Source organism: Microcebus murinus, chromosome 19 (assembly GCF_040939455.1).
Source record: "Microcebus murinus isolate Inina chromosome 19, M.murinus_Inina_mat1.0, whole genome shotgun sequence".
In the NCBI taxonomy this organism is placed as follows: domain Eukaryota; kingdom Metazoa; phylum Chordata; class Mammalia; order Primates; family Cheirogaleidae; genus Microcebus; species Microcebus murinus.
This window is the reverse complement of record NC_134122.1, coordinates 47,909,418-47,935,410: the sequence shown is the minus strand read 5'-3', so window position 1 is coordinate 47,935,410 and position 25,993 is coordinate 47,909,418. Positions and strand designations below refer to the sequence as shown.

Here is a 25,993-nt window from a genome sequence, read left to right as displayed (position 1 = left end):
CTAGACAGAGTCTCTCTCTGTCACCCGGACTAGAGTGCTGCGGTGTCAGCCTCGCTCACAGCAACCTCAAACTCCTGGGCTCAGGCGATCCTTCTGGCTCAGCCTCCCAAGAAGCTGGAACTACAGGTGTGCACCACCATGGCTGGCTAATTTTTTTCTATATTTAGTAGATACAGAATCTCAGTCTTGCTCAGGCTGGTCTTGAACTCCTTACCTCAAGCAATCCTCCCATCTTGGCCTCCCAGAGTGCCAGGATTATAGGCATGAGCCACCATGCCTGGCCTGGAATATTTTCATATAGATCTTTAGTAGTAAAGAAAAAGACTTTAGGTCCCAGTTAATAATCTACCCTCCCATCTCCTTTTTTCTCCGTTAATAGGTTTAAAAGTTACGAATAGAGAATCTAAAACTGCCCACGTATCACTGTCAGCGAATACCTGGTTCTTATTCTAAAACTGGGTATGTATTCCTGTGAATCCAATTCCAGAAAGCTGCAATATGCCATAGCCAGGCACCCGTCGTCAGAGGTGCAGTTGCTGTCTAGATGCTTTCCATACACTCGGAAGCGAAGCCAAAGAATTCTGTCCAAGAGACTGTCCAAACATTTTGAAAATGAATTACAGACCTGGGAAATAAAACCAGTAGGCTGGCTTTTGAAACAACCCTTTTTGTCTGTCTCCTCGCTCTCCTCTCTACCCAGCTCTCCACCCCACCCCGGCATGTGCACTGAGCCAGGGGAAGAAAACAGCAACTCTGCTTGTCGCAGGAGAATGAGGACTCGCAAACAGCTGCTGTGGTGTGGCGGAGGAGGATAGCTAAGCGCAAATTGCGCATTGTCAGTGGTGCATGCAAATAGAATTTCTTGGCTTCTGGAGATTGCAATTCCAGAAAGAAAATAAGAAGATGAGGCAGTACAGCTATGTTGACAGCACCGATAAGGAGCTCTCCCAGCTCTGCGAGTCTCCCTGTCAGCATTTCTAATTAAACCGTAAACATTAACTGCTTTGCTCTTCTGTCTTAATTTCCCATTTACAACATAAGAACCATATTATTTGCTTCCTCTCTATTCAAAGGAATGATCCCAAATTGCCTCTGTGGATAAAATATTGTGATCTACTTGAGGGGAAAACCAGTAAGTTGATAACAGTTGATCATGTTTCCTTGAGTATCTGGCCCTGATGAATCTATTATATTGGACAAAGAAATAAACACACTCCTTTCGATTCTTCTAGGGCAATCTAGAACTTTTCATAGAACTTTAAAATGAATCCATTGGCCAAATTGATAGGCTGATTCAGTCCAAAAGCTAATTTAGCTAATAAATCTGGGAAGGGTGTACAGTGGTTACCCCCCCAAATATGTCTGTGCTGTAATCCGCAGAACCTACAAATGTGACCTTATTTGGAAAATCCCACCTTTGCAGATGGAATTAAGTTACAGACCTCAAGATGAGATCATCCTGGCTTATCTGGTGGGCCATAAGTTGCATAAGGACAATTGTCCTTATAAGAGATAAGAACTGAGAAGACACAGAGAAAGCCCTGTGAAGACTGAGGCGGAGATTGGAGTTATGCAACCACAAGGAATGCCTACAGCCACTGGAAGCTAGATGAGGCAAGGAAGAATTTTCCCTGAAAAATTCTTTGGAGGCAGTATGGCTCTGCCAGTGCCTTGATTTTGGACTTCTGACCTCCAGAACTGTGAAAAAATAGATATTCCTGTTTATTGAAGCCACCAGGTTTGTGGTCATTTTTACAGCAGGCATAGGAAACTAATATATGCATATTTTATTGACTAGACGGACAACATCACTGGATTGAGCAATTCATTGGATCATTCTGTTTTCAGATACGGCATGTGACGCAGCTAGTTGACACATTATTATAAAATAAAATCTATTTAACTATAAAATACGCCATATTTATATTATTCTAAATCAAGTTGGTGAGCCAACAATTTGTTTCTTTTAATTCATTGACACAGTAACTCGGCATTATAGAGAATAGGGGAAAGGATTGATTAAGCCCCTACTTCATGCCAGGTTTTAGAGATTATTCCCTCACTGCAGATTTATAAGGTAAGTCATTTTATACCCATTTTTTTTTCAGATAAAAAGTAATGCAAATAGAGATTTAGTAACTTGCTTAAAGATTCTCATAGATATGAAGAGATGAAACTTTCACCTTCATCTCCAATAGGTGATGAGTTTGGACGCCATCACTCTCATTCCTACAGCAAGAAAACCCTGAACAAGCTGAAAATCAATGACTTTTCTTGTAGCTATCAGAGAACTGATTTCACAGGTCAACGTGTCACCCTAAAATCAGTAGAGACAGGCTTATCCAGAGAGATAGAGTGCAGAAAGAATTGCTCACCTGGAGCGGATGATGTTGGATGCCATAAACTGGTTGGAACATTTAAATAATAACTTTGATGAATTACTGGAGGCCAAGGGCAGACTAGCATTAGAGTCTGGGGGCCCTGGTCATGCTTTTTGCTTCAGGAACAGACCAGATTCTCTTGCTTAGGCTCTGAGAAACATCCCTTCATGGCCTTGGCAGGGGGAAGGGGAGAGAAAATGTACCAGACTTTTTCTCTAACAGAAGTCTAATCTCCAGAAGGAAGGAGTTTTTCAGAGGGCGATTCCAAAACCTCATCCCAACTGCAGATGGGAATCTGCCCCACTCCTAAGGAAACAAAAGAAAAAACTACAGTCATTAGGGGACAGGACTTTGAGGAAACAGATTGGGAACACTGAAACCTGGGAAGGAAGAAGGGACAGTATAGGAGGGAACATATAGTCCTTGAGGAGGGAGGTGCAGAAACAGCTGTGAAGGCCACAGCCCCAAGAAACAGTCCCACTGAATGAGAATTAATCAGAATATTATAGAGTGCCTCCTTCTGCTGCAACCTACAGCCACACCAATTAAACCTCCAGTACAGTAACAGTGTATTGCAGCTGACAGACCTGCAAGACACAGACTTTCTTGAGGACTGCTACCAGGAATAGCTCCCAAATCAAGAGAAAAGACAAAGAAGTAAAATCAAAAAGACAAACCCTAGAGGAATTTGAAGACCGTGGTACCTATAGCTGCAACAAACATTAAACATAGCCCAACTCCTAGCCAGATTAATAAAGATCCTAATACTGAGGTCTGTTTACCTCAGTCCCTATTACCAGATGCAATGTATTTGGCTTTCAACAAAAAATCACAAGGCATATGAACATGAGGGGAAAAAAGTACCCTAAAGAGACAAAGCAATCATCAGAACCCAACAAACATATGAAACAGATGTCAGAATTATCAAACAGGGAATTTAAAATTACCATGACTAACATTTTAAAAGCTCTAATGGAAAAAAAAAATAGATAATATAAAAGAACAGAAGAGTAAGTAGGATTAAAAACAAAACAAAAACAAAAATCTAGGCTTATCATATTCAACTGCCATAAATCAAGACAAAGGGAAAATCTTGTAGGAAGTCAGAGGGGGATAAAAACTGCTTAATCTATAGAAGAACTTGTGTAGGAATTACAGCAGACTTTTCATTAAAAGCTATGCAATCAAGAAGAGGATAGAGTGAAATCTTTGAAGTATTGAAAGAAAAATCTACCAACCTAGAATTCTGTCTAATTAACTTATATTTCAAAGGTGTTAGAGAATTAAAAATTTTTTTCAGACAAGTAAAAACGGAGAGAATTCACTGCCTGCAGAACTACCCTGAAAAAGACTTCAAAGGAAGTTCTTTAGGCAGAAGTAAAATGGCATAGATCAGAAACTTACTTGCACACAAAGAAACGGTGAGCATCAGAAAAGGAATACGTGGAGATAAAATAAAATATTTGCTTTTTATTACTCTTAATTACTCTAAAGTATAACTTTGCTTAAAGCAATAATAATAACAATGTATTGGGTGAGCATAGAATATAGATAAATGAATTAAATGAGAGCATTGCTACAAGGGAAGGGAAGAATTTTAGGAATTAGGTACCTATACTTCTAACTACGTAATGTAGTATTATTTGAAGGTAGATATAGACTATTTAAAAATGTATATTCTGATTTCAGTAGATCCTGTAACAGATATTATTTTAATCTTGATCACTGGGGGGGGGGAAAAGAAAATACTTGCTCTGAAGAGGATATAATCTAAGTGAAATTATTCTAAATAAATAACTGCCATTACTTTAATTAGATTAATTTATATAAATTCACTTGGTAGTGATGGTAAAACCAATGTGCCAAAATTTTGAGCAAATTAATGTAAAAAGGAGGTTGACATTTATTTGGTACTATCAATCAGTTAAAGATCAATCATTTAATCTAAAATTTGCAAGGCTATAAACCTTCTGGGAAGGAAATTCAGCTCAAAGTATTTACTTTGGTTATAAGTGTCTTTATTGAATAGTTCCTGCATTATATTTTGTGTTCTGAGCTATAGAGCAGAGCAGTGAGCCTAGAAAGTACAGGGCAGCTGAACATAATGAAATGAAATTGCAGGTAAAATAAAAATGTATCATTAAAAATCATGGCTTTCCTAAACTTCTAAAAGATTAATTTAAAAGATCTTGGACTTTCAAAAAAATTCAGTAAGTTTAGGGGGATACAAGTGGGTTTTTGTTACATTGATGAATCTTATGGTGGTGAAATCGGGGCTTTTAGTGTACCTGTCATGTGAATAGAGTACATTATACCCAACAGGTGGTTTTTGATCCCTCACCCTCCTCCCTTCTGAGTCTCCCAAGTCTATATTATACCACTCTGTATGACCATGTATACCCATCCTTTAGTGCCCACTTATGAGTACATGTGGAATATGGTTTTCTGTTCCTGAGATACTTCATGTAGGATGATGGCTTCCAGTTCCTTCCAGGTTGTGGCAAAAGATATTGTTTCATTCTTTTTTTCTGACTGAGTAGTAGTCCATGATGTATATTTACCACATTTTCTTTATCCATTCCTCAGTTGATGGGCACTTAGGTTGATTGTATACCTTTGCTATGGTTAATTGTGCTTCCATAAACATGTGAGGGTTGGTATCTTTTTGATATGATGACTTCTTTTCCTTTGGGTAGATACCCAGTAGTGGGATTGCTGGATCAAATGACAGGTTGACTTTTAGTACTTCGAGGAATCTCCAGACTATTTTCCATAGAGATTGCACTAATTTACATTCCCACAAACAGTGTATAAGTGTTCCCTTTTTGTTGCGCCCATGCCAGCATCTATTGTTTATCAATTTGTTTAAATAATGGTCATTCTGACAGAGGTAAGGTGAAACCTCGTGATTTTAATTTTATTTCCCTGATGATTAGTGATGCTGAGCATTTTTTCCTATTATTGTTGTCCATTTATATATCTTCTTTTAAAAAATATCTGTTCGTGTCTTTTGCCCACTTTTTAATGCTGTTATTTATTTCCTACTGATTCATTTGAGTTCCTTATACATTCTAGGTTTTAGTTCTTTGTCAGATGTAGACTTTGTGAATATTTTCTTCTATTCGATAGGCTGTCTATTTACTCTGTTGATTACCTCTTTTGCTGTGCAGAAACTTTTTAGTTTAATTAAGTCCCACTTATGTATTTTTGTTTTTGTTGTATTTGGCTCTGTTCCATTGATCTATGTGTCTACTTTTATACCAATACCCTGCTGGTTTGGTTACAATAGCCTCACAGTATCATTTGAAGTTGAGTAATGTGATGCCTCTAGATTTGTTCCTTTTGCCTAGGATTATTTTGGCTATTTGGGCCATTTTTTGATTCCATGTGAACTTTAGTATTGTTTTTTTTTTTTTTTAATTCTGTGAAAAATGATGTTGGTATTTTGATGAAAATTGCGTTGACCCTATAAATCACTTGGGGCAATATGGACATTTTACCAATATTGATTCTTCCAATCTATGAGCATGGGATAGTTTTCCATTTGTTTGTATCATCAGTGATTTCTTTCATTGGTGTTTTGTAGTTCTACTTGTAGAGATCCTTCATGACCTTGGTATTTTGTTTTATTTTATTTTATCTTATCTTTTGCAGCTATTAAAAATGGAATTGAGTTCTTGATCTGATTCTCAGCTTAGCTGTTCTTAGTGTATAATAATGCTTCTGATTTGCATACATTAATTTGTAACTTGAAACCTTAATGAATATATTTATCAATTCTAAGAGTCTTGTAGAGGAGTCTTTAGCATTTTCTAGACATTAGATGATATCATTGGCATAGGAGGATAGTTTAATCTCCTCTTTTCCTTTTGAATACCCTTTATTTCTTTGTCTTGTCTGATTTCTTTGGCTAGAGTCAAGTAGGCATCCTTGTCTTGTTCCAGTTCTTAGGGGAATGCTTTAAACTTTACTCCATTCAGTATGGTGCTGGACGTAGCTTTGTCATATATGGCTTTTATTATTTTGAGGTATGTTCTTTAGATGCCTAGTTCTTGAGAGTTTTTATCATAAAGCGGAGCTGGATTTTATTGAATGCATTTTCTGCATCTATTGAGATGATCATATGGATTTTGTTTTTAATTCTGTTTATGTGGTGAATCGCGTTCATTGATTTACATATAAGGAACCATCCTTGCATCCCTGGGATGAAACCCACTTGATCCTAGTAAATGTTTTTTTTATATGCTCTTGGATTTGGTTTGCTAGTATTTTGTTGAGGATTTTTGCATGCACATTCATGAAGGATATTGGTGTGTAGTTTTCTTTTTTTATTGTGTCCTTTCCTGGCTTTGGTATCAGGGTGATACTGACGTCATAGAATGAGTTAGGAAGGATTTACTCATTTTTAATGTTATGGAACAATTTCAGTAGGATAGGTACTAGTTCTTCTTTGTAGGTCTGGTAGAATTAAGCTATGAATCCATCTGTTCCTGGGCTTTATGTGTGTGTGTGTGTGTGTGTGTGTGTGTGTGTGTTTATTTAATATTACTACTTGTTATTGATCTGTTCAGAATTTCTATTTCTTCCTGATTCAAGCTTGGGAGGTTGTTTCCAAAAATATATCAATTTCTTCTATATTTTCCAGTTTTTGTGCATAAAGATGTTCATAGTAGTCTTGGAAGATCTTTTGTATTTCTGTGGTACCAGTTGTAATATCCCCCTTTTCATTTCTGATTGAGCTTATTTGAATCCTCTCTCTTCTTTTTTGGTTAATCTAGCTAGTGGGCTATCAACTTTGTTGATCTTGATCTTTCTTTGAGAGCCCAAAGATAAAAAAAAAATTCAAAGCTTTTGGAAACTATGAAACTTCAGATTTAGAGGTATCTTAATCATGAGTTATGAACATGTAAAGAATTTTAAATTTGTTACTGAATGCTCATAAACACACCAGAGACTAAGGGAGTCTTTTTAAATCTGGCAGTTTTTTTAGTTTTATCTCAAACTGTTTCCTTATAGCCAAGCTGAACTGGACTACTTGCTATTCCCATTAAAAATATTTCTTTTCATGCAAGTCATGGAAACTGATTTTCTCTTTGTGGGGTCTCATTTCTCAGTCTGGCCAGCTACCCATTCTTCAAGGCCGGTTGAAATGCCTTTTCTGATCACCAGAGCCAAGAATGATTTGTTTTTCCTCAAGATTCCTCATAGTTATTTCTACCACTCATATAGAAACTTTTAACTGTAGTTATTTGTGGAAATGTTTTACTTCCCTCATGTGATTATAGGTACCATGGTGCTTCCTGGAACAGAATAAATATTCAAAGAATATTAATGAATGAATGAATGAGTTGTGCAGTTTCCATGTTTAGAAAATGACTGTACAGTTACATGGCTGGTTCAGTAATTTCCGCTGTCTTAACAGTCTTGTGATATCATTGGGCCACAGCCTAAATGACTGGAGAAAGCAAAAGTTTAATTCTGTGGATACCCACAGACAAGTAGCATAGAGTGCATCAGTCTAGTGGATTCAAAATTGATGAGGTGCTGTCTGAACCATTAATGTTTAAAATTTCACCTTTAGATAAAATTTCACCTGAAAGGCTAATGTAATAAATATATGTAGACACTACCCAAATGATGTTACCTGATTGTTGGACAGACTCGTGCTTTGTATATTGTAGACTGGATGCAAATGTAGGGCATCCCCTGATGGAGATCGTTTTGATTTTATAGAGTTGACTGTTGGACCGTCTTGTCTTATAAGACTTAACACTCAAAACATGTAGAAAACGAAAGATTGTAAAAGATAAATTATTTTTACAAAGAGAAGTAGGATGAACACATAGGCTTGGTGATGTGAATCTGATATTTGACAGCTCAGACTTTTTTAGAAACAATGTTTTAAAGTCTTTTATCTGGAGCAGACCATCACCGCCATTTCTCAAATGAACGCCCTGATGCCAGTGAGGTTGCATGAGAAGGACGTTATCCTTGTAGCTTCCATTCTTCGGAATTTTACTGAGAGTGGAATTTAACAAGGTTAATTACATTATCAAGCTAAAAGGTTCCATTAATATGCTGACGCTCAGGAGTGATGTTACCTAGCTTTGTCCCATCCTGTCATTATGTCTTCTACTAATGTGATATGGTAGAGTCATTTTAATTATGGTAGCGTAACAGCGAGGAAATGAATGTAGGCAACGTCCCTATTGTTCCACTTTTAGGTAACAACTTTTTAATCTATTGACAAGGGTCATTTCCTTTTGTGCTGCATGAGTGGGAAGAGACATATTTGTTGAGCTGGATTTGCTCACCAGCAGAGAAGAGGCAGTAAGCCAGATGAGCTATGAAATAGGAGAGTGTCCTTTCCAGATCCCTAGTGTAGCTTGTTTAAAGTAGACCCCCACAACACACCAACAGTGGGCAGAGTGTGTACATCTTTTTTATTTCTGTTGAAGGGGAGAAAAAATATAATTTATTTTCTCAACTCTCAGGAGTTCTTAGCTGGGACATGTCATCCAAAAGACTAAATACTAAACAGGAGAACATTATTGGCCATATCGGTTTGCAAACCTGGAACAGATAGTCTCCAGTGTGGGCCAAAGCTGCTCTCTCTTCAAAGAGAGGAAGGACAAATTGGGTTTTGTGCCTCACAGGGCTTGCATTAATATTTAGCGGATTTGGGGAAAAAGCTTGACATATGTATGAGGGGAATTGAGAACATACACAATGGGTAAACATATGTGTAGCATACATCCCATGTTCACTTTAGATTGGGGTTTGAGCATTAAAATGAGGTACATTTTGGCTCTTTACATCAAAAAAGATACTATAAGACTCAAAAACAGTTTGTGCGGAGTCTCTATGAGTTGGCTGAAACTGGTTTGAGGTTTGCAATTGCGTATCAGAAAAGAATGTTTGTAAAAGCCAGTCTTGAGTTCCGTCAGAGTTGGTCTGGGCTATAAATCAGAGTTAGGATGGTTTGCCTAATAGCTCCATTGCTAGGAAGTTTAGGGAGAGTGAGGTTTTTCTTATATCAGTAGGGCTTTAGAAAATGGCTGTATTATTCAGGCCCTGAACCCTCCACCTGTGGTGAACTTTTTGTTTCCTTAACCTTAGGGTTTGTCTTAGTTGATAAAAGAGTGTCTATTTTGGTCTGTCAGATCACAGACATCTCTGTAACAAAAGACAGATTAACAGGAGAAAAAGGCATACAAATGTATTAATGTGACTATGGACACAGGAGCCAAACACGAAGTATGAGACTCAAAGGAAGAGCCAGATGACTGAAGTTTTTATACCACCCAGAGGTTACAGAAAGAATAGGGGCTTGGGGCTTCTGAAGGGAGGTGGCATCACAGGTTATAGGAGAGTGAAGAGGAGAAGGCTTGGCAAGCAAAGGCTACCTCGTTAGGCAGATGAAACCCTCACGGGTAGCAGCCCTCAGAAAGAATACGTGGTAGCCAGTGGTAAAAGTTTCTCTGTTGGACATTTAAAAGACTCAGACTTTAAGTCTCCTTTTCCTGTGTGTTTTTATTTCCTAGATTAAGCCTGGCTGTTTTCTTCACTAATGAGATTTCTCTACAGATGTGAATCTCCCCCATAAAAAGCAGATTTTCGGGGCTATTCTTGTCTGCAGCCCCTCTGAATAGCCATCTCAAAACATGCCAAAGAAGTGTATTTCGAGGTGGCATATTTTTGGTTTCTTTCACTGTATAAGTGACCTGGTCGTCCTCATAAGCCCTGTTTCATTTATGGATGAAGGGTCAGGAAGGGGGGATAGTGAGAGAGTTTGAAATTGTGGCTTGATCTTGCCTTTTATGAACACTTTCTGGTTATTCTGTCACTTCCTGGTGACTTTTTGTCATTGGGTAAAGTTTCTTCCCAAGTCCACTTCCCTTTGCTTTTCCTTTTCTTGAATGGCTTTCTGGTGCAAGGCAGGGTAGGTTACATGTCCTCAAACCTTGGCAGGAGGGACAGTGGACCTTTCGCTGGCTTCTGGTCTTTGGTCTTCTGCCCTCACTGACCTTCACTGAGATGTCATGTCCTACTGTGTCTATGGGTCTTGCTCTCTGCCTGGCTCCATCCACTGTCCAGTCTTCCAGCATCGGCATAGCTTGTGGTCTTTTCTCTGTGTATGGTCAATATAACACCCTCCTCGCTGCATTTCTGCTGTTGTCTGTAATTGGCCACCATCATCTAAAGGTCTTCCCATCCACACTGTAGAGCTCCTAGTAGACAACTTAATTTTCACCTGGCTTTCACTTCTAAAACTCAAGGGGACTCAGGAACTTTGTGAGCCTCTTCCACCACTCCTAGGCCCTCCTGTAGCGAGCATAGCCGGCTTCCATTGCTTCTTGACCGAAGCTGCTCCACTTTGCTGTCTGCTGTTCCACAAGGCTGGGTGATCCCTGGTGCCAGGAAGGAAGTGGCACATATGTCCTTCTGCCTTAGGTCCCTGGGCCTAAATGGATTATTCCGGAAGAATGGGCACTGTCTTTCTGTGGCAGTCAACCATACTTTTTGTGGAATATTGCAATACAAGAATTTATTTTTAAGTAAAAAATACGTTTTTGTTTCTTAGGCTGTTCCAGCTGGATTAGCTGTCTGTGGGAGAATACTCCCTGAGCTCTTTTGAAGGCTCTTCTCTGTTTTAAACAGAACCAACTTTCTTTTTATTTCAACAGAGTTATATATCCATTTTAGCTCAAATAAAACACACATAGTCTCTGTTAGAGGCCCAAATAATCTGTGTGCCGATTGTACATGATTTATGAAAACTGTCCCATTATACAGATTTACTAGGCATAGGGCCACATCGACAGAGGGAAAAGCCATGCAGGAAGAAAGGTGGTGACAGCCTTTCTGGTGACAACACCGAGCCTTTGATGGAGCTCATCACCTCTTCCACCAGAGGCACGTGCACATCCTTCCTCCCTGTTACGGCACTGCAGATGCCAGGATGCCCCGATGAGACCCACTGATAGGGTTATCAGGAAATTGGTGCATTGGCCACGAAGACATTAACTCAAAAGTCACAAAACCACAAAGGGGCTGGTCTTTTGAACATTAACTAATATGCAGATGGATTGCTAGTTGAGAAGTTAAGCTTTTGATCTATGGATTTTAATTTCATTTCTGACTCTTAGCCTTTAGGGGGGAGAGCAGCATAAAGCATCCCAAAAATTTCAGTTTCATTCTTGGCATTTTGCAAATGACCAGCGCTTGTTCCTTTCTGGGTGTTGAACTTGTCAGGGACAGATCATCACAAAGCAGCGTTCTTAATCCATTTGGGACTGTTTTCCTGGTGTGTTTGGGTTAGGAACATGAAAGCGTATGTTGCTAAGTGTTTCTGCCATATGTATCTAAATCCGTGCGTATTTTGTTGGAAATGTTAATCCACTGGAGGATCCCAATTCTTTGGCTCTATGACATGCATCCAGACTGTGGACTGGTGCACTATCAGGTATTCATTTTCAGCACCAGCAGGGTAATCACTTCGGAGAAGTCTCCTTCAGATACTCAAGCCCAGAGAGTCATACCATGTCTCTTAACACCTGTCCTTCTAGGTGCTGCACAAATACCATCTCATCAACCTGACTCTTTGTAATTGAGCTTTCATCCAACCCCTTCCTCCCACTTCCCAGTTCATCCCCCATTGTTGACTCTCCTTCCAACCAGTCACAGCATGCTTTCTGGCATGCCTGTTCAGGTATGGCAGTGACAAAGGTGTCCACTTCCCATTTTGTGGTCGACGGTCATGTGTTAGTCTATCCCCGGGGTGCTGGCTGATAATACCAGTTTTGAACTTAAAAATGACTGGGGAAATTTGGGAATGGCACCTTCTATTGGAACTATACCCTCCAAACTATGTGTTACCATTTAGATCAGTGTAGACTCCTTCATCATAGAGACCCAAAAGACCATCTGTCTTTCTTTTGCTCCTTCTCTGAGATCTGCCAGCTTCTCTACCTAGATTCTCAAACAGAAAAGCTCTACTAGGTCACTCAGAGTTGATTGACACTCCTCAGGTGCTGAGCAGCCACACTGTCACCTGAGAGCTGGCTAAAATGCAGAATCTCGGGCCCCAAAACCTGGTTTACTGAATCAGAATCTGTATCTGAACAAGATTTTAACAATGTGATTTATATGCACATTAAATTTTGAGAAGCAGCAGTCTAGGTAACATGCTGGCATCTTCATCTTTCAAGAGGAGAAAAAATAGAGTTTTATCTCAGTTGCTAAATCTTGCTATATATAGAAAGTTTTTTACAGGCTCAGTCTCTTTATAGAAAATTCCTTTAGATTCTTGGTCTTAACAGCAACTTGGTCTTTCCTGAAGGACACATCTTTTTTTTACTGCCACACAAAGCAGGGGCTGAACATTTGCCTACATATCACATATTTGTGTATTTGAAGCACAGTAACAAAGAAAAAGGCAGAGTTTTCCTAACTCGATTACCACTCAAGACGTTTGAATGCCCTCTTATTCTTTTGCAGACAGAAATTAAGGCTACTGAGGCAGAAATAATTTGATAAACGTTTGTTGAAATCCAAATGTGAAGACCTACCCAGGAAGACACACCAACAAAGTTGTGCATGTTCCAAAGTCTGTTACAAGTTGGAATGTTTTTATAAGAACGTTTAGGAGAAGGGGGACTCCTCGTATCAGAGTTGTCCCTTGTGATTAGAAGGTGCAATGCAGAGGTTACAATTCATTGGCTGTAGCCAATTATCATGTATAGGCTGAAATGTTTTACGTGCAAGATAATCAGAAAAAAACTTCATGATTCAGAAATAAATCAGCGTCCTTTTTAATGGCAGTAGGTTAAGTATTAATCATTACATCAATCGTGAGGAACTCACGATAAGATTCCTTACTCAAGAACAGGATGTACACAATGAATCATAACACTTTCTCCAGGAGGTTAATTTGGAAGCCTGCCAAATGTGGCCTGCAGGTTGTTATTTTCAACAATGTTTCTAACCCTCCCCGCCACCCCAGACTATTGAATGGCTTCCAGGGTCTTTGGCAGTCACGCTTTGAAATCCACCTGCTTTCTCTGTGAGCTTGGACCTACACGGTTGGGTGTTGCAGGTGGAAGTCTCACAGCTGTAATCACTGGTGCTTCCCAGCCTCACCTGGGCCCTCAAGGGCTCTCAGCAAAACCTCCTACTAATCCTTTGTCATCAGCCTCTCCCATTTCTTATAGTAGCACTTCCAATCCCTCCCCTCTTTCTTCAAGTCCCAAGTGCCACCTGAAGCTGCCTCAAAAGGTTGTCATGCCTTTCATAGGAAAAATTAAGGCACAGAGATACTAATTCCATACTTTTAAATTGCTTTCACTTTCTAGTCCCTATCTTTCTTACTTCCCATCTCAGAAAAAGAATTTTGACTCTCTTTCCCCTTAAATCAAATCCCTTTATACAGTCGACCCTTGAACAACATGGGGGTCAGGGGCACTGACCCCCTGTGCCATCGCAAATCAGTGTATAACTTTTGACTCCCCCAAACTTAACTACTAAATAGCCTGCTGTTAACTGGAAGCCTTACCAATCACATAAACAGCAGATAAATCATATTTTGTATGTTATATGCCCTCTATACTGTATTCTTAACAATAAAGTATGCTAGAGAATGAAAAATGTTATTGAGAAAATCATAAGGAAGAGAAAATGTATTTACTATTCACTAAGTGGAAGTGGATTGCCATAATGGTCTTCAGCCTTCTTGTCTTCATGGTGAGTAGGCTGAGGAGGAGGAGGAGGAAGAGGAGGGGCTGGTCTTGCTGTCTCAGGGGTGGTGGAGGTGGAAGAACATCCACTTATGTGTGGACTCGTGCATCAAGCCTGTGTTGTTGAAGGATCGATTGCCCTTTGATGCTAATTCCATCCTATCTCCTGTAGCACTTTCCTTATCTATAAATTTTTTCTCATCTGTAGGTTCAACATTTTCTATCCAAGTGTTCTGAGAAGCCTCCTGAGTTTCCAAACTAAACAGGGATTCTGTTTTAAACTTTGATTGTTCCCTTTAGTTTTCCTTCACAGAACTTTTCACTTTGTATGACTATTTGGACACTATTTTCCCAGGCCACATCCTAGTTCCCGCCTGGCCCTCCCAAAGAGGAAGGGAGCATGCCTTTCACCTGGAGGAAGCCTGGTCCTGGGTTCCCACATGAGTGAAACTGTGTGAAAAGGAAAAGGCCCATTCTCTAGAGAAGACAGAGAGTTGCCCTTTTATTCCTCCTCTAAGAGCCCCACCTCCTACACCCCTTCTCCTAATGATTTTAAGCACAATGCATTTGCAGCAAAGGTTAGCTTGCACTGTTAGCATTTCTCCATAATTTGTTTTCTTCTGCAAACCCCAATGGGCTTAATAGGAAGGTCTGTGATCATCCAGAGAGGAGAGTAGTTGTAGGGGGAAAACGGAGGCGGCAGTGGAATAGAGACGTCTAAAGAGCTATAAATTCCAAATCCCTTTTTAAAACTTCTCTATCATCATCATCATGTTATTTCCATATTGTCTATCACCCTTCCCTCCCGAAACCCATCTTTGATACAGCAGTCAGCTTGGGCAGGCAGACACCGTCTCTGCTCAGCTCAATCGGAGTAAAATCCCAAGCTCTTAAATGGTCCTAAAGGCACTGTGGAACCTGATCCCACCCCCCCCCCCTTTGTCTTCATCTCTTGTCACTTTCATCTGCACTAATGCCATCACACCTGCATTTACTTCCTTGCTGGTTCTCCAGCACACCCATCAGGATTCTGCCTTTGGGCTTTGGAACTTGTTTTTTCAGCTTGAAATATTCTGCCCTAGACACCCCCGTAGTTTATCCCAGTGATTCCTTCATATCACTGCTTTACCAGGGATGTCTTTACCTAACACTCTATAAAAAAATAGTAACACACCTACCTACCCCTAACTCCAGGCTCCCTGCCTCATTACTCTGCTTTTTTTTTCCCCCCACAGGAATTATCTCTACCTGACATATTAGCTACTTCCATGTTTGTTTGCTTATTGTCTGTCTACTTCCATCACAGTGTAAGAGCCAGTGATTTTGTTTACTGCTGTCTTCCCAGCTCCCAGGTATGGACTGGCCCGCTAGAGGCACCGCACTCTTCCAGAAACTCTCATTTCTGGATGGTCTGCATGGCTGGGAATTCTGTAAGATGCTTAGAATGCATTTTCTCTTCAAATCATGCTAAGCCTCTGAGAGAGATAATTATTATTATTCCAATAGATAAATAAACCATTGAACCTTAGGAAAGTCATATGCAAATTAAGTAACTTAGCATTTAAATAACATGTGGCTAAACTTTAAACAGCAAGAGAAGGGATAGAACAGACATACTAAGAAAGATGAAACAGGATCTTCTAAAGGAAGGCATCAAGGATAAATCTATTAGATGGATTGTAGAAAATATGGTACAGTGAAATCAATAAAGGGGATGTTAGTGACAAATTGAAATAGGAAGAGTAGATAAAGAATCATCTGCCAATTAGATATCACTTCCCTTTCCACTGGTTTGCTTCATAATGTGATTTTTGTTAAGAAAATGAAGCAGAACAGAAATCAATGACACTCTATCTGCAACCTAAAAATTCTAATTATTTTTAAACAATCTATAAGACAAGTAAAATTGTGTCTATGAAAATATTTCTCACTGAAATATAAGAACTTTTTAAAAAAGTAGATTATGTAATTATTTTTAAAAACATACCCCTAAGTTATATCACAACTATTAGCCTATATCATGGTAAGTTGTGAAATGAGAAAGTAGGCTATAATAGAACAAGAGATAGGTCAAAAAACACTTATTTTTCCAAAAGAGTAATATCCTAGCTTTAAAAAAAAATGACTTCATTTCTCACACCTTACAGAAATTCTGCAGTTTTTTAAATTAAACTGAGTTAAACTTGTTTTTGCATGAAGAATTTTAAAAATCATGGCAATGTGAGATACACTGGGGTGTCATAAAATGCTAGCTGGGAGTTGCTGTTAAAGTGGATTTTTTTCAGCATTTGGGTCCTCTGTGCATAGAGTGTATGTCTGTAAACATTGAGTCATACCTTCAATAAATATTTAATGACAATCTCTGTTGAGGCACTTTGAAGAGAATAGTGGAAATGTCATGAGTAAGACATTGTTTCTTCTCTCAAGAGACTCACAGATGAGTGAATCTGCTTCTCTCTGCATCTTTTTTCTCATCCCTGTGACTCCAGGTCCACAGCTAAGCTTGCATAGAAACTCAGCAAATGCTCACTAGATGTTACGATGAGTGTTTATGATGCTTATTTCAAGAAACTAAGGATAATGTTGGAAAAAATATTTTTCAGATACATAGGATGTCTTCTGTTTAGCAAGAGATTTTAAGAATAGTTATCAAAGCATGGATTATTTATGGTGCTCATTAAATAAAATGAAGAATTGCATTGCCAGCACCTGTGCCTATGACGTGCTGAGGTTCTGGAAAAGTTATGTAGGCAGAGCAAAAGCCTGTTCATTTTTCTGAAAGAGAAACATTGCCAAGGTTAATGTATTTGTCTTAAGAATAATTTAGGCCCCTTCTATTGTGATTAAGAGCTAAAGTTTTCATTAATTGCTTTAGTTGAGATTATGAAAAGGGTTTATTTTTGTAAAGGATACAGATCATATTTGTAACATTTTGCTTGCTTACAAAGTCCTCATCTGTCATTTTTACAAAAGTTTTGCAATTTTTTTTAAGTGAATGCCTAATATTTTTTATGAACCTGTCATTCAGGTTCAGCATGTGGGTAGCTGTAGTTGGTACTCGTAGCTGAGCTGGTACTCTGATCCGGGGAGGGGATGGGGACTGCACTCTAAACAATTCAGGTTCAGCACAGAGCCTGGTCCAGGACTTACCACTCTGCAGTGGGACAGAGTTGAGGAAGTTCCTTTACCATTCCGATCCACAGCATGGACAAGGAGGCAATATTGATGTTTCTCTGTCTTTTATTCACTTGCTTTAATTATCAGTAGGAGTTGTAAAATCATAGCCTGAGAAAAGGAAAATCATCACTGCAGAAGGTGATTATGGTAGCTAAAAATCACATGCCCTAGAATAGTCTTTGTATGAGAGATAGCATCCTTTTGTAAACTCTCTTAGGGTAGGACATAAGAGGAGGAGTCCTGCTGTTCATTCATCCGTTCATGCATTTACTAATCACTTTTTAGGAGTCAGAAACTGGTTTGGAAGTTTGGGATCCAAAGATTAATGATGCATACTCCCTGCCTTCGAGGAATTCATGGTGCTAAGGGGAAGATAGATAAAAGTAAAAAGAGGATGATAAAACCATTGATAAGTGAAACGAATGGTAGGATATTAATAAAACAGAAATGAGAAACACTTTATCTAGTAAACTGGGATGGGTGGTATGCTGAATAGGCTTCCCAGAGTAGGTAATATCTGAACTGAACTTCATGGGATCCACTGGGATTTTCCACAGGGGGGAAAAAAGATGAAAATAGAATAGCATTAGCAGCATCATAGTTGAAAGAAACAATGTAGATGTTCAGAAACTATGTGCAGTGTGGTGAGGAAGAATTTTGCTTGTAGGTTTTTGCTTATTTTCATTTCAAAACATACATTACTGGGATTACACAATAATGAAATGTCTACTGCTTTTGCTGAGTAGGGAGAACACATAACTTTGTAATTCTAAAAGTGATACATGCCTCTAAGAGCTCAAAACAGGAGTATGGGCACTGACAGGGCTAAACTTTCCAGAGGCTATAATCAAAGAGGAATACCACAAAAACAAAAAAACAGTAACAACAACAAAAAAACCCTGCATGTTTTTTTTGAGGTCTCCAAAATAAATATAAATAAAACTCTAAAATACTCTGGACATATACATTTGTACATGAAAAATTTTAGCAGATCTGTCCCTTTATTCATTAAACATAAAGTTAGAAAATTGCTGGAAAGATGGCATTCCTTCCTACACTTCTCCTGACTATGATGCTCCATTTTAAATTTGAATCACACTTCTCAAGATGACTCTATGCTAGCACATTTCTGTTTCAGTCCTCTGGTTTTATTAAGATTATGATTTTCTTCCCCTCTTAATCTGCCTCTACCTATCTCCTCAAGGAGCCAAGGTCTTACACTCTCATAGACAAAAAACAGGTGAATGTGGTGAGGGGGTGTGCATTTTGCAATAAAAAAAAATCATAATGTTTCAAATTAAAACCATAAATATATTGGGGTGATCACACAACAATAAAACTACTACAGCATCTGCTAAGCAACACTGACAGTTTGATCCAGTAGAGTGAAATTAACTCTTGCAGAGCTGAACCCAGAATAGACTTGGGACAGAAATACCCAAAACTAGGCTACAAAGAAAGTTTCCTATACCCTGAATTAAACATAGTTTCAAATTAGGCCTCTTTGTATTTCTTTTTTTTTCTGGAAAAAAATAAAAGAAAACTTTTTTTTTTAACTGTCTCTGATAGCATTTTTAAAGACATTTTCTACAATAAAATGTTTTTATAGACCTGGAACCAATGTTTGGCTCTCTTCAAAAGAATGGAACATTTCCAATGGCTGCTCACATATGTTCCCCAAATAGATGCTTAACTGTGAAAAAAATGAGCGTGATGCCTAAAGAATGTGTGGAAGATTTGGGTATCTGGGATTTTACATTGGTCAAGAATCACTACATATATATTTGAAAAACTCAGCCCCCTTTTCTTTTTCAAAGGGAAGCTCATGTCTCAAGCTAACTTAAACTGTACGGTTGAAGGTGACACTGTTGACATTGTGGTACCTGACTTCCTGAGAGTGGTCTCCTTTTGTTTAGACCCTCAGAGCTGAAACTCCCTTTAGGATACGGATGAGTCTATCTTCTCAAATGCAATTAAATCAATGGCAGCTGTAAAAAGAACAGCTATAAAAAAATACAAGTTGGATTCAACACTTGGAAGTTATTTTAGAGGGGCATGCATATTGAAATTGATGTTGGGTATGAGTGTTCCTATAACTTTTTGGATGCTGTGGTCAAGTTTGATAATCAAATTTATTTTGAACTTAGTTTTGAACTATTTTAATTCAATCAGCTAGAGTTACTTTTGCCAATGTTTATGTAATTCATTTGCCAAATCTCCGAGGTGGGTGGGGGAGCACCTGCAGCCGGGCTCCAGGACAGGTTGAAATGGAATCTCTGTTCACATTGGAATGTCATCCATGCAGCCATGACGCAGCTCACTGTGTATGCAAACAATTCACACACATATTTTTCCAATTTTATGTAGAAATGAATGATACTGAAAACCACATTTAAATGTGAATGAACATCTCAAGCAGATCAGCTGCTGATTCTCCTGTTTCTGCTCTAACTTTCCATTCATCCAGCTCCTGGGCTGGAAACCATTACTTCTCTTTTAATCTTTCATACCGGTCAGCCTCATATCTAATCAGTCACAAGGTCCTGAAACAAGTCTAATTTTTCGAAATTCATTTTTTTTTACTGAACTCATTCAGGACCTCATTATCCATCCATCCTGGATCACAACCAGTAGAATTGTGGACTCCCTGTTTTCTTTTTTGACTAGCCTAAGATAGTCCACATAAATTTCCCATCAGATTCCTTAAACTTTCTTTGATAATGTCATTCTTCTACTCAAAAATGTTATATGTCTCTTAGTCTCTGTTTTCTTTATAGAAAAACAAAATCCAAATCCTTTGGTCTGAATTCAAAACCTGCTAAATGTACCACGAACACTTTTATTACCATAAATTTACTATAAATATTACTCCAAGCACTTATATATAGAAAGTGTGCAGCAAATAGTTTCTGTTGACTGTTTTCCACCTTTAAACTTTTACATAGACCCCTCAGCACCTACGTTTCTCCCTTATTCATGCATCGAAATCAAAATCTAGCTCAAATCTTACGTTTTCTGCAGACCCTCTCTCATTTCTTCCATACGAAGTGAAAACACATTCACTCGTGTTTTGTATTCACCACACATTGTGGTCACTTGCTATGCCCCAAATAATCCAAGATGACTACAACTCCCTGATTAAAGGTACTTATTTGGGGGCTTTAATCAAATAAACAGCTGTGACGTGGTGTGGTCAACATTACAATTAAAGACTACATACTGATTCCAGGGAGGTCCCGTGAAGGGTGTTGTAAACTCAGTGGACAAATGTGCGGGCCAAGGAAGGTTCTGTTGTTTCAATGAATCTTAGTGTCATGAAAATAGTGGGAAGGCATTTCAGTCAGAGAGAATGGTGCCATAAAGACCCAGAGGTTTGAAATACACAGAAGTGTTCAAAAACCAAACACAAATTTACCTTGGCTTGAAAGCAGGTCCAAGGGTGAGTACAACCGGAAACGAAACAGAAGCCATCTTACAAAGTAGTGGTTATAGCTTCTAAGAATTGAGCCAAAAAGATAGTAGGTACTCAATAAACACTTATTCAATAAATAAATCATGCCCTCTACTATTAGTATAGTAAATATTTATATTTAAATATTTTGTATTTAACGATTTACCAGTTTGTGCCTTGGTTCATTGAAGAACTACTGTGTATTCACACTTTGTGTTTTTAGTACTTTATCTGTGGTAGATCCTTAACCTGTGATTATAACAATTAAAAAAAACTTGCTACTAATGCGAGTGCCAATAGCGGAGAATTCTTTAAATTAACATGTATAAACAAAATGTTCATATCTATTTGTGTTTTTTCTTTTTTCTTTTTCTAGGGTCAGACATTGTTCAGTGGTTAATAAAGAACTTAACTATAGAAGACCCAGGTAAAAAAATCATTTTTCCATTGCTAGATTTGTGTATGTGTGTGTGTGGTTTTAAAAAATACGATTTCTCGGGACTATTTAATTGGGCAAGCAAGTAAACCTTCTGAAAAATTGCAATTAAATTTGAACTGTGCTTCTTTTAGCATTTATACAAATTTTATGGCAGTCAACATATATTTAACTAAAATTTAGCATAATTTTTATAATATTTTACAGATTTAATGCCCCATTATATGTTATTTGATTCAAATGATTGGTGATTGTTAGAATGGAGAGCTGTGTAAACATCAATAAATAATTATACAGATAATTTATAGCAAGTAATTATAAAGTAATAAAATTTCCCTTTATAAGACACATAAAAGTAAATCTGATTAGTTTATAATTTTGCTTTAACTTCATTTTAGAATGACGTTCAAAAACAGTATGCTATTTATAATTCTGGTTCTTTAAACAAAATGTGTGTGTGTTAAATGCTCTGTTTAAGGCATAAACCCAGTCCCTGTGATGGACATTGTGTCTGTTCTGTAGTAGAAAACTAACTTTGGGAGTAAGGGAACAGTTTCTACCAGCTCATATTTGGTATTGCCTGGAATAAATTCCTACATATGTGAAGCATTTAACACCTTTTTAAAAACATCATGTAAAACCTTTCACATGTTGCCAGCAATTCACATTACTGAAATAAAAATAAAATGCATATTGTTTAGAGAAGATTCTGAGAAAACCAAAAATAATAGCTTATGCAAATATAATTAGATAGCATGAACAATATTTGAGAGTACAACAAAGTGACCATAATCAAGAATAAGTTAGCGTGTACTTTAAAAGAGTGAAATTAGAATGTTTCTAACACAAAAAAATGATAAATGACTGAGGTGATAGACACTCCAGTTACCCTGATTAGATTAATTCACATTGCATGCCTGTATCAAAACATCACTCATACCCTGTAAATATATACAACTATTGTGTACCCATAATATTAATAATTAAAAGTAAAAAAATTTAAAAAGACTATAATACCAAGTGTTGGTGAGGATGTGGAACAATTGGAATTCTCATGGAAGTGTAAATGGTACATCTAGTTTGGAAAATACTTGATGGTTTCTTACAAAGGTAAATATATACTTAACATAGGACCCAGCAATTTCACTTCCAGATATTTAGCCCCCGTAAAGGAAAGCATGTGTCTACAAGAAATCTGGATGCAAATTTTTATTAAAAAGTTACTTATATGTTATTCCTACTGGAAATGATCCAAGAATGTATAAATAGTTGTGATATGTTCATACAATGGCATATTATCTGGCATTTAAAAGGGACAAACGGCTGATACACTTAACAACATGGATGAATTGAAAAATATTCATCTCTGAAAAATATTCTTCTGAGTAAAAGTCACATACTGCATGATTCCACCTATATAACATACACATAACAGGAAAAGGTAATTAATAGTGATGCATGCCTGTATCAAAACATCACTTGTACCCTGTAAATATATACAGCTATTATGTACCCATAATATTATTAATAATTAAAAGTAAAAAAAAATTTAAATTTTTTTAAAATTTAAATCCTTTTAAAAATTTAAATCAGTATTTGCCTGAAACTGGAGGTGGGGGTGAATTGACTGCAATGGACCATAAAGGGAACTTTATATGAAACGATGGGAATGTTTTATTATCTTAATTGGGGTTGTAATTACATGGGTATATATATGTTCATCAAAACTCATTGAACCATACTCTTAAAATGGGTGCATTTCACTGTATTAATATGTAAAGTATATTTCACAAGTAAAAAAAGAAAAGCTTATGAAAAACTGGGGTTAAAGAGACAACAGATGCTAGGATAGAAAAGGCCAGTGACGTGCTAGCCTAGGCGGCACACCCTCCCGTCCACAGAGAGGAATTTGGGATGGCGTGGCTCCCGCCTCTGTGATTACCATCTTAGGATGGTTTAGAATTAACAGTACGTGGAGACACAAGGTTTTCATTTCTTCCTGTACAGAAAGGCCTGTGGACACCACCTGCCCATTTGGTCCATGAGCTTTTAACCCTTTGTACTCGAATGTCGAGTGTGACTCGACATGGTTAGCAAAAATTATAGAGATTAAAATTATTCTTTGAATGTATCAATAATTTGAAATATAAAAAAAATCCAAATAAATAAGTTTATATGAAAAGAAACTCCGATTTTTTATTCTACTGCCGTGCTTTGTAAAATCTGGGGTATTTAAAAAATTAAATCCCGAGTAGAATAAAGGAATCGAGAAAAAAAAGCAAGTGAGTGCAAAGGGTTAAAATCTTACCATTGCGGGTTAAATGGAATAAAAATGATTAAGTAAAGATGAGGCAGCTGTTCCCAGCATCATGTTACATTTTATAGTATATGTGCTGCCTAAGTGAGCACAATGATCACATTATTACTTAGTGAAAAGAGATAATTATTAGGAAAGGAAGCTACAGTCTTACGAAGTTCCCATTTCAGCTTCGCCTCAGTAGCATGCCTGATTTTTATAAACTATAGCACCAGACAAATAATCCCAGTGCTAAAACACAGATTGACATAGTCACAGATGACCAGGTAACTACTGATTTTCAAAGAATATGATAGATCATAGGGTGAAGTGGATTTGACAGAGTATTTCTTCGTTAAGTTAAAGGCTGAAGGTGTATTTCAGTAATAGTTGGAGAAACAGGAAAAATATTTGTAGATATAATAAGCCAATAAGAAATAATGATGTTTACAATTTACATGTGAATTATGTTTGAATGTAAATTATAAACATAATTTACATTCTATCTGTAATATGTATGAAAAATTGATTTTATTTACTTGCTCAACACTTTAAGGGAATTGTGATGCTTCATTAGAAGGTATATGAAGAGATAAAGCCAATCATATCCGGGAAGGAACATATGTGATCTTTGGTCATATTAATAACAGGTTTAGACTTTAGTTTTTATTTTTTTGGATTGTTTCTTTGAAGGAACTAATTTACCCTGTACGGAGTATAAGGCTCTGTACTAGGCTTTTAGAAAAGTAAGGAGAGAAGAAGATGATTGTTCTGAATATATAACAGATTGTACACACAGCCACCCTACCCTCAGGGTTTCACTATGAGATTATGTTGTCTCTGAGTGCGATGAACCCCGTTTTATGGGATACATTTCTGTCTTATATTCAACTTTGTCAGTTGCCCAGCTGCTTTCAAAGTATGGCCATGGCTGGTTTCTTCCTTGGTGTTTGCTCTCCACCGTGGGAGAGAGAAGCAGTCCACACGTGCGGTTTCATTGTTGGTGCAGCCCGACCCCAGCTGCTTTGGGTGCTGTTGACCCACTGCAGTGAACAGGAGCCAAAGTGGTGTGCTGCCTTCCCCCCTGTTTCCTGCTCTCCCCACTTGCTGTTGGGGGTTTTGCTAGTAATCTTCTCGAGTCTTCTCTATTCAGTATTGTGCTGCTCTCTCAGGAGGGTGTTGCAGTCTGGTCTCATACATGGAATACTTGTTAACCTTTGAGAGCATATGCTTTGGCATCCTTCCCTAGTTTTTAGTGCCAGTGCAGGTCTTTATTTGTGTGATTTTTTTCATAGCATGGATAGTTATAAACTTTATGTTGCCATCCTGCCAGAAGTTAATATTTTTATTAATACCTTTCAACAATATATCACTGAGAATCTAGAAGGGGTACATGTATGTGCATATATATGTGTGTGTATATGTATATATATAGTGTGTGTATGTTACATATATAATTCACATATGAAAATGCTAAGCACAGAATAAATTGCATTGGTCTTACCGTTGGACCGTAGTTGACAGATTAAACAAAATGGCTACTTTGATTTCACAGAGAGGAAAATTGATGTTCAGCACCTGTTGGATGGGGAAGGAGATTAGAGAGAAGGATTTAGTCCTTGGTGAACACATATCCACATTGTTGAAATCTGTACTAGTCAGGCTTCTCCAGAAGAACAGAACCAAGCAGAACATGTGTGTGTGTGTGTGTGTGTGTGTGTGTGTGTGTGTGTGTGTGTGAATAGAGAGAGAGATTTTAAGACATTGGCTTACACAATTGTGGGGACTGGCAAGTCTGAAATTCACAGGGCAGGCTGGCAGGCTGGAGACCCAGGAAGCAGAATTCCTTCTTCCTTGGAGTTAAGTCAGTCTTTTTCTCTTAAAGCTGATAGAATGAAGCCCACCCACGCTACGGAGGATAATCTACTTTATCAAAGTCTACTGATTTAAATATTAAACTCCTCTAAAAATAACGTCACAGCAACATCTAGACTGGTGTTTGACCAAAATTGGGTAGAGTGGCCTAGCCAGTTTGACATATATTCATAAAATTAACCATCACAGCATCCACTGGGAAGCGTGCTACCCACCACCAATGCTGTCCGTGGGCAGCCCACCCAGTTGCTTCCGTGTTGTTACTTGTTCGCGCTGGCAGAGTCCCTTCCTATTTAGTGACACTCTTTGCTTTGGCCAAGGTCACCGTGAGGGCTCAGCAAGCGATTTGTCCTCAAATCAGGAAAGTGAGTTGTGCTTCCTGAAGCTCTGTGCTGTTTTTCTATGTTACTCCCAGTTGCATGAAGGAAATTCTTCTGCTCTCTTGTCATTCGGAGGTCTGGGATTCTCTGAAGCTGTGCAAGGCTCCTTTTGCCTGGACCTTCCACACGGTCCTTCCCGCAGTGAGATCATTTTGGTGTCCCCAGGTCTCTGTGCAGGAAGCAAAGAACATGTGCTCTCTTTTCTTAGCTGTAATAATTTTTGCTTGTTTTCCTTATTGCCTGAAATATTATTCTATCATAT

At 38.0% G+C, this 25,993-nt stretch overlaps 1 protein-coding gene across 3 annotated transcripts in view; it reads left to right on the top strand.

The window, feature by feature from the left end:
* RGS7 (regulator of G protein signaling 7) overlaps positions 1 to 25,993 on the top strand; it is a 401,788-nt gene that overhangs the window by 253,643 nt on the left and 122,152 nt on the right. For all 3 annotated transcript variants that reach the window (XM_075995508.1, XM_012751216.3, XM_012751212.3), the window contains exon 4: positions 21,121 to 21,171. In XM_075995508.1, the coding sequence (XP_075851623.1) occupies positions 21,121 to 21,171 (51 nt within the window). The remainder of the gene's footprint in view (positions 1 to 21,120; positions 21,172 to 25,993) is intronic.